Source organism: Benincasa hispida, chromosome 6 (genome assembly GCF_009727055.1).
Source record: "Benincasa hispida cultivar B227 chromosome 6, ASM972705v1, whole genome shotgun sequence".
Lineage (NCBI taxonomy): Eukaryota > Viridiplantae > Streptophyta > Magnoliopsida > Cucurbitales > Cucurbitaceae > Benincasa > Benincasa hispida.
Window position 1 is genome coordinate 111,080 of NC_052354.1, and position 19,057 is coordinate 130,136.

General features: G+C 35.5%; 1 protein-coding gene across 1 annotated transcript; it reads right to left on the reverse strand.

Moving 5' to 3' along the window:
* Positions 1–15,645: 15,645 nt before the first annotated feature.
* Positions 15,646–17,168, reverse strand: LOC120080154. The gene is made up of 2 exons (XM_039034720.1): positions 16,206–17,168; positions 15,646–16,068 (listed from the first exon to the last, which is right to left on the reverse strand). The coding sequence occupies exons 1-2, from the start codon at positions 17,130–17,132 to the stop codon at positions 15,787–15,789; spliced, it is 1,209 nt and encodes a 402-aa protein (XP_038890648.1). The 5' UTR covers positions 17,133–17,168; the 3' UTR covers positions 15,646–15,786.
* Between the last annotated feature and the right edge of the window lie 1,889 nt (positions 17,169–19,057).

Genomic DNA, 19,057 nt, shown 5'->3' on the forward strand with positions numbered 1-19,057 from the left:
GAACTTTTCTACACGATCGCGTAGACAAATCTAGTCAATCATTTAGCCTGGACTACACGATGCGACCAACCTTTGGTCTTCTTCCTCGAAGTGAACGACATTTCCATGCATTGAAGCTTCATCACGAATGACTAAAACAAACTAACTTTGAAACGCAAGGACCCTTACAAATTAACTTTGAAATATAAAAGAAAGCATTAAAACAGAGGCAATCATCCCAAAACATCCATCAATTCACATCCATAACTACATCTAACACTTAAACGCATTGTGGATATGCTTAAAACCCACCAAGACTACAAATGTAATTCAATACATCAATAGAATTTGGAATATCAGAACAATCTGGCTCTGATACCAATTGAAGGAACTCTAAATCTAGAGAATCAATGAGTGGAAGCAGATCGTTCCAAATCCCCATTGTGAAAGAACAAAATATTTACAATCAAACAACAACAGTTATGCATCAAGGATAAAATTACAAGCATGTTTCTTGTAAAAAACACAAAGGATCGAGTAAACATACCCTTGAAAAACTCTTTCTTCTCGTCTATTCTCGATCCAACACCAATGCATCCAACAGCACGAATGCAATAAGCCAATCAGCAAACAACGGGAACTTGTAGATCCTCGATCACAATCGGGTAACACTCGATCCTCGACCCTTGAATACGAAACTCAACACTACCACGAGGCTACCTTGGTATTCTTGGTGTGAGAATCCAGGAGGTGTGGGCTCTGTCTGGATTTGGGAAGAAGGAAGGAGGAACTGGACGATCGAGTAAGTGGGAGAAGGAATAAGCCTATCGTATAGACTTGATTACTCGATCGTTTAGTAGCGAGTAACTATCGTATAGTAAAACACGTTTGATCGTTTACTCTCTCAACAAGCTATCATATAACTTGCTTCTCCTTTTCCATGTTGAATGTGTGCCTATTAAAAAATGAAAAATTTTCACTTTTATCCATTCGGTTGCCATAAATTGAATAAAAACATCCCACTAAATCGATTATTGGAGAAAGGATAACTTATTATCTTATAATTAATTATTTATAAATAAATACAATAACTACTTTATCATATTATATTTATAACCTATAGTTTTAATATCACATCATATGCAACATATAAACTATATTTCTTTTATCCTTTATGGCATTTAATATAAATCAAATTTATATAATTCCTCCAATCAAATAATAGTGTATCAAATACATTAAATCAATTATATCACATATAATTGAATTAATTGAATTATATCATATATAACCAAATTCCCTCTTGTTAATTTAAACACTTCAAACTAACCCAAAAATTGATTCTCACCATGAATCCATTGAGCTACCAAGGGGACCTTATGAACCTGTAGCTTGAAGCTCCAATGGTATGTGAATAACTAACTAAACTCTTTAATCACAATATCCCCCATTCTTTAATTGTCGAGCACTCCATTAAAGACCGACAGCTACACTCTTCACACTAAAGATATATTTCTGTGTCCATCGAATATAACCAATCAATAGTACGATGACCCTTCACAAATCGCACTCGTAAGTATAGCTAGACCAATTTGTCGTTTTGCCCATGTAGTTACATCTAACTCTTTAAGTACCACTGATTCCTCTAATGAACAATCCATCATAGTTCCACTATGACTAAACCCTTATCGGGCCAAGAGATGGTGTGGCACTACATTGTTCAAGCCCCGGAATCAGCCCTTAAGAGAGCAATTTATCTACTTACCCCTGCTTCGGGAAAGGAGTGAGTTTCATCTTGTGTAGCTGAGTTCCCAGCTGCCTAATCAAACGAATCTCCAAAGTGGTAGGTTTGAGTCGACGATCTGGCCACTCGCACCCATGCAAATCAAATGACCGCTCTCATAGACAGGAGTTCCCAACTCATTCAGGATTAAGGTCATGTTACTTATGATTATCCTAGTGAAATGAAAGTCTCTATCATGAACTGCGTTATATAACGAGACTAAACATTTTGTGGTCCGGTCTTATACAAACGCGTTTGTATAGGATACCATCGATCACATGTCTCCACATGAATTATTTGGATCAGTTCATTTGTAGCATTTTACAACATTTGTAACATCTACAAAGTGGGTTGTATCCGTAGTATCACCGCGATAAGGTTTCCCTCCTTTATCTATATACTACAGACCATTTAGGCTATCACTTAAAGCATGATCTACTTGTATGTCTCCACATACATTCTTAAGTTACAACGATAACGAGGGATCTTAGCTTACTGGTTTGTAGTTAATGCAACTAAAATATCTAATATTTTATATACTGAAGTGAATAAAAATATCTCATATTATATATCACAAAACTGTTTATTCATACATGTGTTTACAAACTACAGAACCCTACGAGATTTAGGGCATCAACCCCAACAACCCCTCTTTCAAATTTGTCCATAAGATACGGGGATCTTTTATTGTCGGATACTCCATTTTCAATCCTTCCTGGAGATGATGACAAAGAAAAATAATAACTTTTGCTTTGACCTAATTGGTTCTCGTATTTCCTTCGTTAATATAGTATCTCCAAGATTCATAGCATCCAGGTGGATTTCAGCATCAATATCTAAGACAAATAATTACTCCGTTAATATCAATGGTGGCAAATTCTAATTTTATCAGATTTGTCATAGCAATACTATCATAAAACATTGTATTTATACTATAATTTTAATAGACATTAAATATACAAAATAACATTAAATTTATTAATTATAGTGAAGAGAGAAAAATCGATATACCTTTAGGACCTATCTTTAAGGAGGAAAACGATAGAAGCTCGTGCTGCTAACGTATTGTGAATTTGAAGAGCACAACAATACACAACTAGAACACGAATATGGAGAAAATATAAGAGTAATTGCAACTTTGATTAAAAAAAATTGAAAATTGGGTGCGTGTCCTTAGGTTTTGCTTTTTTGCAAACATGTCAAAAAACTTCCACCCGAAAATTTGATTGCTATCTGATTTCTATGCAATTGTTATGTGATTACTATCTGATTTCTATGTGATTGCTATGTGATTGTCACACCTGCAATTACAAAAAAGTTGAAGTCATGGCTTTGGTTTCAAAATGTATTTGTCATATGATGCAATTTTCCAAAATATAATATAATAAAATAAATAAATATTAAAATAAATATAATATAATATATAAATATTTAAAATAAATAAATAACAAAAGTAAATAAAATAACAAAAAAGGGATTTCTCCATTTTTCTCCACTCTTTTTATTGGTCATCAATATGTGTGTCTTTCAAAACCCACCAAATTTCACTATTTATAGGCAATTTGGCAACTAGAAGGTGGATTATATGGACACAAATAGTATGTAATCTTGAGACACATGGACAACATATGGGGTAATGGATAAGTGACACATGACCAATGGACACTAATAATGAGTATCTACATTATACCTAATTTAACATATTAATAATATGTCCGACATTTTTGTTTCTTTATTTTATCTTCCACTATTTTTTGTTCTTTCTTATCTGATTATGTGTGCAATATAATAACAATAAATAAGACTTCATTTCTAACCACGAACGAATTTAGTATAGGTCCAAGGGGACTTGAACCCTTCCTCAACTTTATGCTCTTTATATAATACTAGTAATGATTCATGTGCAATGCACGTGTTTATGAATTTTATAGTTTACTATTTTATTTTTTATATTTAAAAGGTTTAGTATGGATTTTGAAAATTCATTTATATTTATTAATTGTAAATTATTATGATGAAGCACATTGAAATAGCTTCTAATACTCTATATTTTATAAATACATATAATATAATGAAATCTCTTTCTCATAACAAAAAAAAAAGTGAAAAATTAGTAATAGATGTAGATATTCGAAATGTGATGCCAGCAAATACAAATAGTAGTCTTCTGTTGACATAAAATGTACTTATTCGACTTCAAAGATAACTTTCACATTTAATAAATCTATTTTGTAAAGTGAAAATATGAAGGACAAGCTTCGTTGTTCTAACATCCCTCAACAAATACCTAAACTCGATAAGTTGTCTTTTATATGGATCATATCCATATATGAATGAGTACATTCATTCAATGTGTAACTACATACAAAAAAAAAACAATGGAAAATTGGAGGAAATACCAAGATCGAGGGATGCTTTTGATTTTGTCAATAAATAAAAATAATAAGATTTTTGGCAAAAGCGTGTCGAGCACATGATATATAGTTTTTTAATTCCCAAATTGCCTAGGACATGGTCGATCAACAGTTTTTTCAAGTACTGTGTAATTGTTATATCGTGTATAAATTCTCAATAGAAATTCAATGTAAATGGAATCGTCTATTATGAGATCGTGTATCAATGCTCAATAGAAATATAGTGTAAATGGAATCATCATAAAAGTGCCGAAAATTTCTCCCAGTTTAATTTGAATTGATGGTTTCATACCTATTTTGATTTGATTTAACCACCTTTTAAAAATATTCAAAATTAATCAATCTTTAATCTGTTTATCACCATTTTGATTTTAATTTATAATATATCTTTGGTTTTACATTATTTTATTTATTTATTATTATTTTAAATTCAAAATAATTTTTTTTATATCGATTAGGATTTTACCTAATATTTTATACATATTATCTTCTCACAAATTGTATATTTCATTTAAATTTTATCATTTTTTAAATATTTTTTAATCACATTTTATTCATTATCATCTTATTATGTTATTATACCATTAATTTGTCTTTTTGACAAACAAATAAGTATTCACTTCTGTAGTCTTGTTGTATTTGCTATGCCTTTACAGCGAGTTAGGCTTCTTTTATAGATTTTGTGGTTGATGCAGTTATAAATACAATGTAATTGTTGAAGCTTAAATGAATATGAAATTATGAATATAGTGTAATTATAAATAAATGAATTCCTTCCCGATTTTTTCCCCAAATTATCTTTGAATTTATATTTTATTATCAAATTTGATATTATCTAACTAACTTTCTATTTTTTAATATTTGTTACAAATTCAATTGTATCTAAATATTTTTTTTCATTATTTTATACATATTGTTATGAAATTAATTTGATTTTTTTTTTATATTTTCGATATTTTCAAATTTTCATATAGAAATACCTACTTGTACTTAAAAGAAACATATGAATAGGAATTAAACTTTAAATGTTTGAAACATGTTTGTATATATAGTTTGTTTAGTTTATTATTAATATTAAAATTATTATTATCATTATTATTATCATTATTATTATTGTTATTATTATTATTAAAATAAGATTTAAAAAACCCTAAATCTCATCTTCTTCATCTTCTTCACTTATTCGCCCCCAAAATTTATTTTTCTCATTATTAATCTCAGTCACCCTTTCTTGAATTTCGTCCTCTTGACTAGCTTTTGACGACCACCATTGCCATATTGTCAACCTTTTTCGCTCGAACACATGTTTTATGCTTTTGTTTCTATTTCGAACATTGTTTTCAAGAATAATGTTCTGGAATTGATAGTGTTTAAAGTTGGCTTTCAAGATCCTATAAGAAAAATACATGGAATGAAGATGATGAAACTCCCTACAACTGGATTGGTGTCAAAGGAAATCATATTTCCAATAGTCACATCGTCTTGAAGTAGCAATTTCTTTAAATATTCACTTGCCAACAATTTCACTGGTACAATCAACTTTGCCTTTTCTCACTTTGAAGGAAGTCCACCGTTGTGGACATCCATAAGTTTCTAATCTGCCTGGTCATCGTCTTCCATCACATACATGCATTCTATAAGCAGTCAGAAGTGTTACAAAATCATATTGGGTGATTTTTAATTTTTGCTTCTGAAATGTTTACATACTATGTATTTGTGGTTCTAAAATGTTTAGGTAGAGTGTATTCGTGGTATTCGAGTTGTTTTTTAAGCTGTGTATCTTTGCATTCTCGTTTGTACTTAATTTTGTTGTTTTAGGGTAGTTTTGTTATTTACTAATTAGTATTTTCTATTACATAAATTTGTTTTGCTATTTTTATAATTTTGAAACATTTTTGCCATTTTTTCAAATGAAACTTTAAAATTTGTTATTTTTCTTGTTAGCCCAAAAACAATCAACGAACACCTAAATTCGAAGAGTCATGTCTCAAATATTGAAGGGCATCACATTTTTATACATGGATCGTTTTCATACAAGAGTGGATACACTAATTCAATATGTGTAACCACTTGTACCAAATGAATTGTGTCTTGTCGACATAAGATTGCACATTTGTTGTCCTAACATCGCTCAACGGACACCAAATGAAAAATCTATCCCCAGGAAAGACAAATAGTCATTTACTAAAGTTGTAGGGGTAAAATGGGAATGCAAAAAATCTCTTACTTTCTTCCTTTTAATATAGTGTGTGTGTATGTATGTATGTATATATATATATATATATATATATAAACGACATAGTATTAACACTAACAGCTAGCCCAATGGTAAATATAACTTATAACCCCTTTTAGACTTAGTTCAAACCTCAATCCTTACATTTATTTTTTTCAGCCCTTCGATTATAAGTCCCCTTCAAAAAAATTTATGGATCCACCATGTTCCGTTTGGTAACCATTTCATTTTTTGGTTTTGTTTTTTTAAAATTAAGCCTATTTCCTCCTCATTTCTTACCATGATTTGTATCTTTCCTAAGTATAATGGCTGAATTCTTAGCCAAATTTTAAAAACAAAAAAAAAAATTCAAAAGCTAATTTTTTTTTTTTTTAATTTTCAAATTTTGGCTTGTTTTTTAAACCATTGGTAAAAAATAGATAATAAATGAAAAAATTTAGAGGTGGAGGTAGTGTCTACAGACTTAATTTTAAACAAAAAAATAAAAAAAATAAAATGAATACCAAACGATGCCTCAATTAACAATTACAATATCAAGGATGCTCTTTATATAAAATAACATATTATGATCTATGTCATATCCTTACGCTTATCAAATATACCATGTTTAATTATTATACAAAATTACTTTTCAATTTTTTCTTGTGCTTGTATATTAATATATTTTCATGTAAAAAGATTATTAAATAAACTTCATATTACATATCATCTATATACAAATATATCTATTAAAACAACATCATTGTTGTCTACTAGTTAGGGATAATCACCATTCGGTTTTAGGCTAAAACCAATGCCAACCACCAACTTTCCGATCGTCGTCCAATAACATTCATCAATTTTAAAGGAGCAATTATGCCGACTGGATGGCCAACCGATCAAATACACAGTCTATATTGAGTATAGCAGAGACAGTAGCCTGGACAATTAATTCTTTGTATATTTCCCAATGAATAAATTTGTAGATATCTAGGTATACATTTATACAGAGAAGATGAATAGCCAATGGGCTGTATAAAAGACAAAAATTACAAAATCCAAATAAAGGACCACATGTTTACAGCTGTGATTTGCAACGGTCTGGCTGAGAGAGGTATTGGGTTATTGGTTGTTGGTTGTTGGGTTGTAGGTTGTGGACTGTTGAGCTGAGAAATTGCTGGGCCATGGTTCTCCTTCACATCCCCTTTCAAACGAGAGGGTAATTCTGTTACCCCGAGTTTGGAACGAAAGTAGGAGAACTGAGAATGAAAAAGAGACTTTGTGAGGCAGTCGCCAACTTGATCTACTGATGGGATGTAACGGACACAAGAGCACCTTCAAGTACTTTATCTCAGAAAAAGTGGACATCAATTTCTATATGGTTAGTTTTGGCATGGAAGACAGGATTGGTGGCTAGTGCACCAGCACTGATGTTGTCACACCACAATGTTGGTTTCGATGTTGTGGAGATGCCAAGTTCATGAAAAAGCTATTTCAACCATATAATTTCAGCAGAGGCGTGGGCGAGAGCCCGATATTTAGACTCAGTGCTAGACCTTGCCACGACCGTTTGCTTCTTGGACGACCAAGAGACAACTATATTACCCAAGTAGACACAGTAGGCAGCTATAGATCTTCGATCATCTACATTGGATGCCCAATCCGCATAAGAAAAGTTGTTATTGTGAGGTTTGCTGCTGGCGAAATCAGTAGGCCATGGTGTTTGGTGCCACTCTCTTTACCCCTTGCCAATGGATGTCGGTGGGTTGCTTCAAGAATTGGCTGAGATGGTTGACAATGTAGGCAATATCCGATCGGGTGGTGGTGAGATATTGGAGTGCTTCAATGGTGCTGCGGTAAATAAAAGGTTTAGGCAGTGGGGTGCCATCAGAAAGGGAGAAATGTTTACCTACAATAGAGAGAGTGGGGGCTGGTTTGAGTTGTGTCAGTTCCAACCGAGAGAGTAAATCTTCAATGTATTTGGCTTAAGTTAGGAGAAGGCCAGAACTGACACGAGAGGCTTAAATTATAAGGAAATAGCTGATAGGACCAAGATCTTTGAGAGCAAACTTTGTGTCCAGTCGAGTAATGATGTTGTTGATGAGTTGTTAATTGTTGCTTGTAATTATCACATCATCAACGTAAACTAACATGAGAACAATGTTTGAGCTTTTCCTATATATAAACAGAGAGGTGTCAACATGACTGCTAGTAAAGCCCCATGAATGTAGAGTGTCTTTGAGTGTGGTGTTCCAAGCTCGGGGAGCCTGCTTTAGCCCATAAATAGCCTTGCGCAACTTGCACACATGATTAGGCATGTACTGATTAACATATCCTAGAGGTTGGGACATATAGGCGTCTTCTTCCAGATGGCCATTTAGGAATGCATTATTGAAATTGAGTTGTTGAATGTGCCATTCATAAGAAACAGCAAGTGTTAGAATTACTCTGATGGTAGAGGCTTTGACCACGGGGCTGAAGGTTTCAAAAAAATCTACGTCAGGATTTTGATGGAACTTCTTTGCTACAAGTCGAGCTTTGTACCTTTGAATGGATCCATCTGAGTTCCTCTTGATTCTAAACACCCACCGGCAACCAACAATTGTTTTGTGAGGAGGAGCTGGTACCAGTTCCCAAGTATGATTTTTGGCTAAAGCTTGGACTTCCAAATCCATGGCATTTTTCCAAGCTAGAGTGGCCAAGGCATCAACAATTCTTGTAGGTTCAGTGAGAGTGCAGTTGTGATTTGTAGCCTTTGTCACCAAGATTCTTGGCTTGAATATTCCAGCCTTGGCACGAGTGATCATAAGATGGCTAAGGGGCGCAGATGGTGGACAGGAATTTAGGCCATCGGGAGATGATGGATTGGAGAAATTGGTAGAGGAAGAGGTGGAGGGACTAGACATGGGCAACAAGGATGATATTTGAGGTAGAGGGGAGGTGTATGGTTGGACTGGAGATGGAGATGTTGATTTAGACGATGATGGGGTGGAAGGAGCAGGCTGGTATGAGTCTGATATATGCTTGGGAGGGGTTTGATTTAGGCTGTTAGATGGGATTGGAAGGTTTATAGTTGATGGAGGATTTGAGGGACTGACTGGTGAAGGTATAGATCAGGGAGATTGGTCATGCCATGGTGGTGGTGGATAGATGAGAGATGCCTGGGCAATAGGTTGGGGCTGCACTGATTCAGCTGCAAAACCTGAAACAAAGGGAAAGAAAGTTTCATCAAATTCAACATGCCTTGATATTATAATCTTTCTCGATTGAGTGAGACACTTGTGGCCTTTGTGAACTAGACTAGGCCCTAAATACACACATCTTCCTTATTTGTATTGAAACTTTTGGTTGTTGTACGGTCGTAAGTATGGGTAGCAAGCACATCCAAAAGTTCTTAGTTCTGAAAAATTCAACTGTTTATGAATAAGTTTTTCCATTGGTGACTTTCCTTTTAGAACTTGTGAGGGCAGGCCATTAATGATAAAAGTAGAGGTCATGAAGGAGTCCCACCAGAAATGTAAAGGCATGGAGGCTTGAGCTAGTAGGGTTAACCCATTTCAACAATGTGTCTATGTTTCCTTTCGACCCTGCCATTTTGTGCAGATGTATAGGGGTAAAACAGTCTTGATTTAACTCCTAGAGTGTTGCATAGTTGGTGTATTCTTTTAAATTCTTCTCCATTATCGATTGAAAAACTTTTATAATGGTTCCAAACTGAGTTTTCACCATATTAAGAAAGTGAGAGAATGTAACATAGGTGTCACTTTTTAACTTTAACAGATATATCCAAGCAAATCTACTAAAATCATCAAGCAAGTGAACATAGTAACGATAACCATCAGATGACATTACTGGTGCAGGACCCCATAAATCAGAATGTACTAGATCAAAAGGTGAGGATGCATGAGATGAGGAGTTTGAAAAGGGAAGAGCATGAGACTTGCCATACTTGCATGCTTCACAGAAAATAAAAGCATCATTAACTTTCACTGGCAGTTTACACATTTTAACTACATCATTCATGACTTTTAAAGAGGGATGTCCAAGTCTTCTATGCAAAATTTCCTTGGACACAACTAGATTGACACTACTACTTTGAGCAACAGTAGAGCAAGCCTTTATTTTACCATCCTTTGTCAAGCAAGGACTACTTGACTTCATCAGACTGCCAGCGGCTCTCGTTGCCTTCAATCTATATAGTCCTTCATTGAGTTCCCCCTTCAGCACCACCTTGCCCGTACGGATATCCTTAACAAAACAGCAGTCATCATGAAATTCAATAATCATCTTGTTATCCTTAGCTAATTTTGAAACACTAACTAGATTCTTTGCAATTTTAGATACACATAAAACATTTTCCAGGTTAACTAAACCATTGTTTGTCACTAAGGAACAAGAACCAATATGAGAAATAGGAAGAGTACTTCCATTACCTACTGTCACTTTTTTAGTACCTCCATATTCAGATAAGTAGGTAATGTTGTTTGGATCACTGGAAACATGATTGGAAGCCCCACTGTCCATGTACCATCTGGAATCTGCAACAGACTCGGGAGTGGCCAAGAAGGGATTGGTTTGGGCTACCATCAGGGCTTGATTGAGTGGTAGGTGTTGGTTATCAAACATCTGCCTTGGAGCTTGACTTCTATTGTTCTATGGTATATTCTGATTAGGAGTGAAATTTCTGTTAAGCAGTTTGTAACAAGTGAGGGCAGTGTGGCCTTGTTTGAAGCAGATTTGGCGAGTGGGTCTGTTGTTATTGGCACCACTCCATCGACCCCTGCCTCGGCCATGCCCATTTCCTCTCTGTCCATTGTTTTGAAACGGAGGTCGAGTGTTGGGGTTGTGCTGCTTGTTTCCATTGTGGGACTGATTGTTGTTGTGGCTTGTTGTGAGATTGACTAGAGGACTAGCTAGAGGCTCCTGGCATTCCTTCTGGTTGTTGATCGACCTATGTAACAGCTCCATAAGCTGGATTTGTGACTGATTCTCCTTGCACAGTCATCATCGGAGGACACACATCTTATCCGGTCAAATGTCCTTCTAATTGGTAGCTTCTCAGGATAGGTAAGGTAAAGATTCTTCCAAAGAAGGAAGTTTCCACGGTCTAGCTTGATCATGGTGATCTGGTTAAGGAGCTGGTTTAGCAGCGGGCTACTGTAGGTGAGGCTGGTGAAGGGACTGCTGCTGTTGGAGGAATTTAAGGAGGCGTTTGCCATAGGCTCTGATACCAGGTCAAATACATAGTTTATATTGAATATAGCATTGAGTATAGCAGAGAGAGTAGCCTGGAGAATTAATTCTTTGTATATTTCCCAATGAATAAATTTGCAGATATCTAGGTATACATTTATACAGAGAAGATGAATAGCCAATGGGTTGTACAAAAGACAAAAATTACAAAATCCAAATAAAGGACCACATGTTTACAGTTGTGATTTGCAACGGTCTGGCAGAGAGAGGTATTAGGCTATTGGTTGTTTGGTTGTAGGTTGTGGACTGTTGAGCTGAGAAATTGTTGGGCTATGGTTCTCCTTCAAACAACCAGTTGGTTGATCAATTATGTCAGTTTTTTGTCTCAGCTGGTGAAAGAATGGGAAATGAAGAGTCTCCTAAGAAGAGAATAAAAAGGCAACCAGAAAAAGAAGAAGAAAACTATAATAGGTGGGAGGAAAAAACGAAAACAGTGAAAAGAACAAAAAAAGAGAATAAGAGAGAAGAGAGTGAAAAAATAAAAGGGTATTTGGCTCACTGATAACTTGTAGAAATACAAGTTATTTATACTGTTTTATTTAGATATTGCGGCCAAAAGGAAGGAATGTTGCGTCAATTATATGAAAATTAGCTAAGAAATGTGAGAATTATAAATTGTCGTCAATACACCCACTAACACCATTGCGATCGTAGAAAATAATATTTCAAGTCTGTTTTGCAAGAAATCAAGTCACCGTATGCATTCATGGCTCAAGATAAAAAGAACAACGCATCTACGTCGCATTGCGCCCATCATTCAGGAATGAATAGACGATCAACGCAATGACGGCGCATGCGAAAATCGATCAAGAGCTAAGCAATCAACGCAATCTCAACCGCATGCGGTAATAAAAAACAACACTGCATGCGGGCAAACGATCGAAGATGTGAAAGAACAATGCAATTGCGGAGGATTCTGACGCGTGTACAGCTGACCGTTGTACATTTCTGACGGGATTGATTGCGTAACAGAAGGAATATTCCCTCTACCATTTCTGGAATTTCCTTAACAATACAATGGGGACCACAATACAGAGAGTCAAAGCTTAGCCTATAAATAGCTCCGGCCATTCCACTGAGAAATTATGCTTGAATATAAAGAAAAGTGTATATACTGATCTGAGAGAGAGACTGGTTGAGCGACTAATCAGAGTAGATCCGGGAAGAATTAAGAGACAAGGTCGAGAGGTGAGTCTCAGGACAAGAATCCTTCTAATCCCCAACGTTGAAGCTCTGTACGAAGGTCACTTCTACTGGACGAGCAAGCTTGAGAGGGAAGCTCTTCTCTTCATCTACTCCACACGTCGGCAAGCAAAACCACCGTCCAGATCTGTGTCAGGACGTTGACACTCTTCTGTATTTGTTTCTATCTCTTTATCATCAATTGTATTCATCTTCTTAGTCTATCATTCACACCATGTATCAGATGCTTAATTCTATAATTAAATGTTATGATCTTTTTCATCTCCTCTCTTTGCCTATTTCCGTTCATCCATATTTCACTTTCTCCACGATGTTTTCTTAATCCCTTGGATAATTAGCAATAAATGAGCAAATGAATTAATTGGGTTAAGGAAATAATTAAATTTAGTCAAAGCATGCTAGACGACATCTTCACCTGTGAGAGCAGAAGTGAAGATGTCATTCCACCTATCGAGAGAGGGTTGGAAGAATGCGTTCACTAAAGTGAGAAGTACTTCCAAAGATGGAAGCAACCTTGCGTTCACAACGTTCATCCCTATTTCACCATAGAGATATGGGAACGCGGCCAATCACTGAGAGGTGTACGCCAAGGGAAAGTGGAACCTTAGTTGTATCTTTAACGCAATTAACATGCGATGTTTTTACTAATTATTCTTTCTCCTTCTGATTAATTCACTAAGCCTTGCCATCGCATACCACGATCCTTTGTATAAACTTCACAGTCAGTCTCGAACTCAGCATCATGTATATCATGTATCTTGTGTCTTGCATCACATTAGCTTAGGTTTAGTGCACTTTATTTTATTACCGCAACTTTAGTTTATCTGCACAATTTTACTTTACCGCAATTTATTTTCTGTACAAACACACAATCTTTATTAATTGTAAAAATCGGCCGCATATATCACAAATGTAACACATTAATGACAATAATCCCTGTGTTCGACCTTGGATAACTTCGAGAAACTTGCATTGGAATTATACTTGGTTTCAGCGCAAGGAAACTTGTGACAACGCATAGCATACTACAAGCATTTAGTTAACAATGCATATATCTAGAAGTAGTATCGCATAAAGTGTAAATAAGCATAACACAGCATCCACACTCCATCTCCATCTTTCCAATTCATCAAGTTTATGGCAACATGAACTTGTATGATTCGCATTCATCATTATCCATATTTGTCCACATGCTTATTTAAAAGAACATCAAATTCAGCGTTACACTCACCAACATAAGTTGGTTTGAGTTGATACGCATTACCAACCCAATATTTGAGCTACCGACTTAAAACATTGATTGAATTGAGTTGGTTATTTTTATCAACTCACCCAAACTCTCACCCTTCCAAGGTTTTTAATTACTGCACGATGTCTAATATTGCCGCATGTCGATGACCAATTCTGACGATCACCTTCACGTGTTTCACTTTGGGCTTTAACAACCACTTCCAACGACAGCTCTATACGACTAACTATGAAGACCTCCTCTCAACGATTTCAACTTTGGGTTTTGGCAACCACTTCCATCGAAAACTCTAACGAAGACTACCTTCGATGATCAACTCCCATGACAACTACATCTGACGACCAACATCGAAATTCATCTTAGGCAACCAGTTCCAGTGAAAATCAGCTCTAATGATCAACTCCAGTGACGACAACCAACTCAAATGATCAATTTGGACAACCAACTCTGACGATCACCTTGAACAACTCCAATCATTTATCTTCCATGATTAACTTATACTAAAAGGAAAAAAAAAAAAAACAAAAGAAAGAAAATAAAAGTATCTTTAAATACAAAATTAAGATTATCAATTTATAGTATTAGTTTTCAAGGATGATCGTTCATTCTTAAGAAGTATAGTCTACATCTATTTAATAGGATTAACTAACTAGAATATAAACAATATTTTTCTTTATATATCGTAAGATTCGTTGAATAGAAAAATAAGTGAGATTCGTTGAATATAAAAATAATATTCATAAAATGATGTATAATGTGTAATACAAATAATATGTCAATTGAGATCTCAATTTTATTAATAATTATTTTTTTAATAATTATTCCTGAAAAATCTTATATTATTGTTATTATATTTTTGTTTAATTTTCTATGTTTAAAAACCGTCCAAATTTTTATTAACATTGTTATTTTTAAAACTTCTTAATTAGAAGAATAAGGTTATTTTGAAAGATTGTACTTTTATTCCTCTTTACTTTTTTCTAATACAACAATAATAAATTCAAAAAAATCCTAGATATGTCTAGATTTAAAAGTTTTGATAAAAGTATCGTTAAAATATCGATTTCAATAATATTTCTAAGAAATAATAGAAACAAAAAAAAAATCGAAAATAAACAAAATTTATGATTTTATTATTTATATTAATAACATTTAGATAAATTATATTTTATATTTAGTAAAATTATAATAAACGATGAAAATATAAAAAAAAAAATCGATTTATCGAGAAATTGTAAAAATACCTAAAAAAAATAGAGGGAAATATCGATTTTTGTGAGGATATGGTACTGATTTCAAAGAGGGAAGAGATTTTATTTTGATAGTACCCCAAGAAAGAGAGGGGAAAAAAAGAACAAAATTCGAAATGAGCAAGTGTTTGAAGTGGCATTTGTGGTAGTCCGTCCATGTGTCCCCTACCTCTCTCATGCATCTCACCACCTGTTCCTCAAAACTAATCACCATTTTCACTCTTTCAGTTCTGTTCCAAAATAATGCGATAAATAATTTTGGAAACAACGATCAGAAGGCTAACTTAATCAACAAGCTATTAAGCAGAAAATGAACAATCTAAGTTAGAGACATTACTAATTTTTGGAGTATGAACAAACCAAAAAACAGTAGCATCATCTCCTCAAAAGCTAAAATATATATACACACATATATGCACAAGCTGGAGAATAGTGTTGTATTAGCACGGATTGCAAAAACGCCGACTCAGGTACACAAGATGCCAAGTAAGAGCCATGAGAGTGAGCAGATTTAACAAGGATGAATATGAATTCAGCTTCTTTAGCCTCTTATTCAACCCCACTATTCTAGACTTCACCACTTCTCGGTCTACCACTTGTGTGGGTGTGGTGGTTGTGATTGCTGGGGGACTATCATTCACATTCCCAATCCCTGGCTCACCGCCTATATCCTCTATTCCTCGTCCTTCTTCCTTTTCAATTTTTAATCTCTCAAACATTACCTGCACAGCATTAAATACACAAAATTAATGTTGTAATTAGGGGTCGCATTCAAACTGAATCTTTCTAAAGAGAGAAAGGAACCGAACCGAAAACTCCGCCCAACCCAAAAATGCAGTCTCCGATTGGAAGAAAATACCTTGGTGGCTCGAGGCTCCATGTAGAGAAAGTTGGCAAAAATCATGAAAAGTGCTGCCACAAGTACGTATCCTTGAACAATTTCAGCATTTTTTGGAATTGGAAACTTCCATTCTGCGCGTCTGAATAAATGCCCAAATAGAGCCATCCCAATTGAGGAAGCCATGGCCTTAAAATACACGGGATATATCTTGCTCTGTACCACAGCCAACTGCTGCCTTGGCAGCACACTCGCCAGCACATAGCTAGAAATGAAGGTAACCCACACGCCCATTCCCAAAGCCATAGCAAATCCCAACAGACCCAACACATCCGTACCAAAACCCAAGTGCCTAAATGAATACTTTATTACCTTTACCCCTCTATCAACTATGCCCATCAGATTCTGCTTCAGCCTGTTTTCCCCCGTTTTGATCTTCTCTCCTGTCTCCCTTGCCAGCCGTTCAGCACCTTCCACAACGTCCTCTTCTCTTGATTTGGCTTCTTTCACTGTCTTCTTTGCACCCTCTTTCCATTCACGTGCTTTCCCCAAAACAGCCTCTTTCGTTTGGTGGGATTTGTCTGAAATTGTGTCTTTGGCTTCATCAAATGCATCGGCGACAGCCTCTCCAACATCGTGGGCCTCCTGCACCGTTTCGGAAACCATCACTTTAGCTTTCTCCACAGCGCTGGCTACCTTATGCTTACATTTTCCGTAGACATCGCAAATAAGATCTCTGGTGCGGTGGCTTTCGGAATCTTTGACATCTTGGTCGGGTTGGGAAGAGATGGAAACTTTAGTATTGTGTTGATCTTGGTCGCCATACTCGACCACAACCACTCGATGGCCTTCTTTAACAATAACATCTTGTTGCGAAGGAGGGGGAGACCAGAGTCCTGCGGCAGACAAAGTAGTGACGATGAGACACAGAGCAAATAGGTTGGTCATGTTGAAGTTGAAGCTTGAAGACAAGATGTGGATGAAGACTTGAAACACATTTATTTATTAAGGAGGAAAGGAGTGATGGACGCGTAGTGCATATAGAGAGACAAATGTTTCGATATTACACTTCAACGTGTGCAAATTCGGGTAAGAAGAATAAGATTTGATTGCTCTGATCGGACACGTGTTATCATTTCTTTGTACCCTCAACTGATAATGATGTGCAATCCACACTGCCCAAGAAATTTATTGTACTAGAGTGGTATGAAATATTCTCCTGAATTATGTACAGTTTATGTAAAATAAATAAATAATAAATTATTTAATGATGGAGGCTTATAAAATAAATTAATAAATCACGTGTGAGTTAGTATTAGAGTACTAGATTTTTCATACTCGTTCCCGTCCTTCTCATATAGAATTGTAAATTCATTAGGAGTAATGACCAGTTGCACTAAATATCATGTTTCCCACCTCTTTACCATATAAATAAAAATAAAATTATCGCAAGGTAATATATCATTAGGAGCAGCTTGGGATGTAAAGATGGATGTATCCCACCCGCACCCAAGTTTTTTCCATTCATTATTCACAAGCATTGATTCATGAAGGACAAATGTCGGCTATGAGAAAGGCAACCTCAACAAACTCGCCAGTGGCACCCCCACATTTAAAAACAATATCAGTTTGATTACAGAAAGGAAGAAGACAAAGATGACAGCCCAAGAGACTTTTTGTATTTTCCTATATTTTGCACTGATACAGAGGAGGACATTAATATCCGTTTGTACAAAGAACCCTTAGGGTTTAATTTACACAAATAATAAAGAATAAAAGAATGAATATGCTCACAACAAATTTCCAAGTGTCAGCCTTTCATAGGATATTGAATAACCGAAAATGGATTGGCTAAATAGCCTTTTCTTCCTATTTTAATATTCTTCAAATCCTTGTTGGATTGATGATTTGGTGGAGCCTTGCTTAGGTGTCTGGATGCTATTACTTGATTGGTCCTTGCATTCTCCTATTCTAACATCCCCCTCAAACTCGTGGGGAGTTCTACAACACAGAGTTTGCTTCGAAGTAGTTGAAAGTGAGACTGTGTCAATGGTTTCGTTAAGCAGTCAGCAATCTAATTAGATGAAGGGATGTACCTGACTTCAAAATGGCCACTGACAACTTGATCTCGTACAAAATGGACATCGAGCTCAATGTGCTTCATTCGAGCATGAAACACAGGGTTTGATGCTAAAGCTCCAACACTAATGTTGTCACACCATAGTATCGGTTTGTAGGTCTGTTGAACTTGTAGTTCAGTGAGCAGTTGTTTAAGCCAAATGATTTTTGTTATGGTGTGAGCTAGTGCTCGGTACTTGGACTCTGTGTTGGATCTAGCAACTACTGTTTTCTTTTTAGAGGAACAAGAGACAAGGTCGTTGCCAACATACACACAGTAGGCTGCAATAGACTTCCTATCATCAACATTGGAGGCCCAATTAGCATCCGAATAAGTTGTGAGTTGTAGGTCAGTGCTTGATTGGAACAGAAGACTATAATGTCTGGTAGCACTGACATACCGAAGGACTCGTTTGGTGGCCTACCAATGTACATCAGTAGGTGCTTTCAGGAACTGACTCATATGGTTGACAATGTAAGCTATGTTCGGTCTAGTGTTTGTCAAGTATTAAAGCACGCCAATGATACTTCTAAACAGATATGGATCAGTCAGCAGTTGTCCATCAGTTAGAGATAGATGTTTACCTACTGTGCAGGGAGAAGATACTGACTTTAGATCAGTGAGTCCAAGTTTGTGGAGTAAATCTTCCACATACTTTGCCTGATTAAGTATGAAGCCAGACTTGAGATAGTGCACTTGGATGCCCAAAAAGTATGTGAGACGACCAAGATCCTTCAGTGCAAATTTGCTGTCA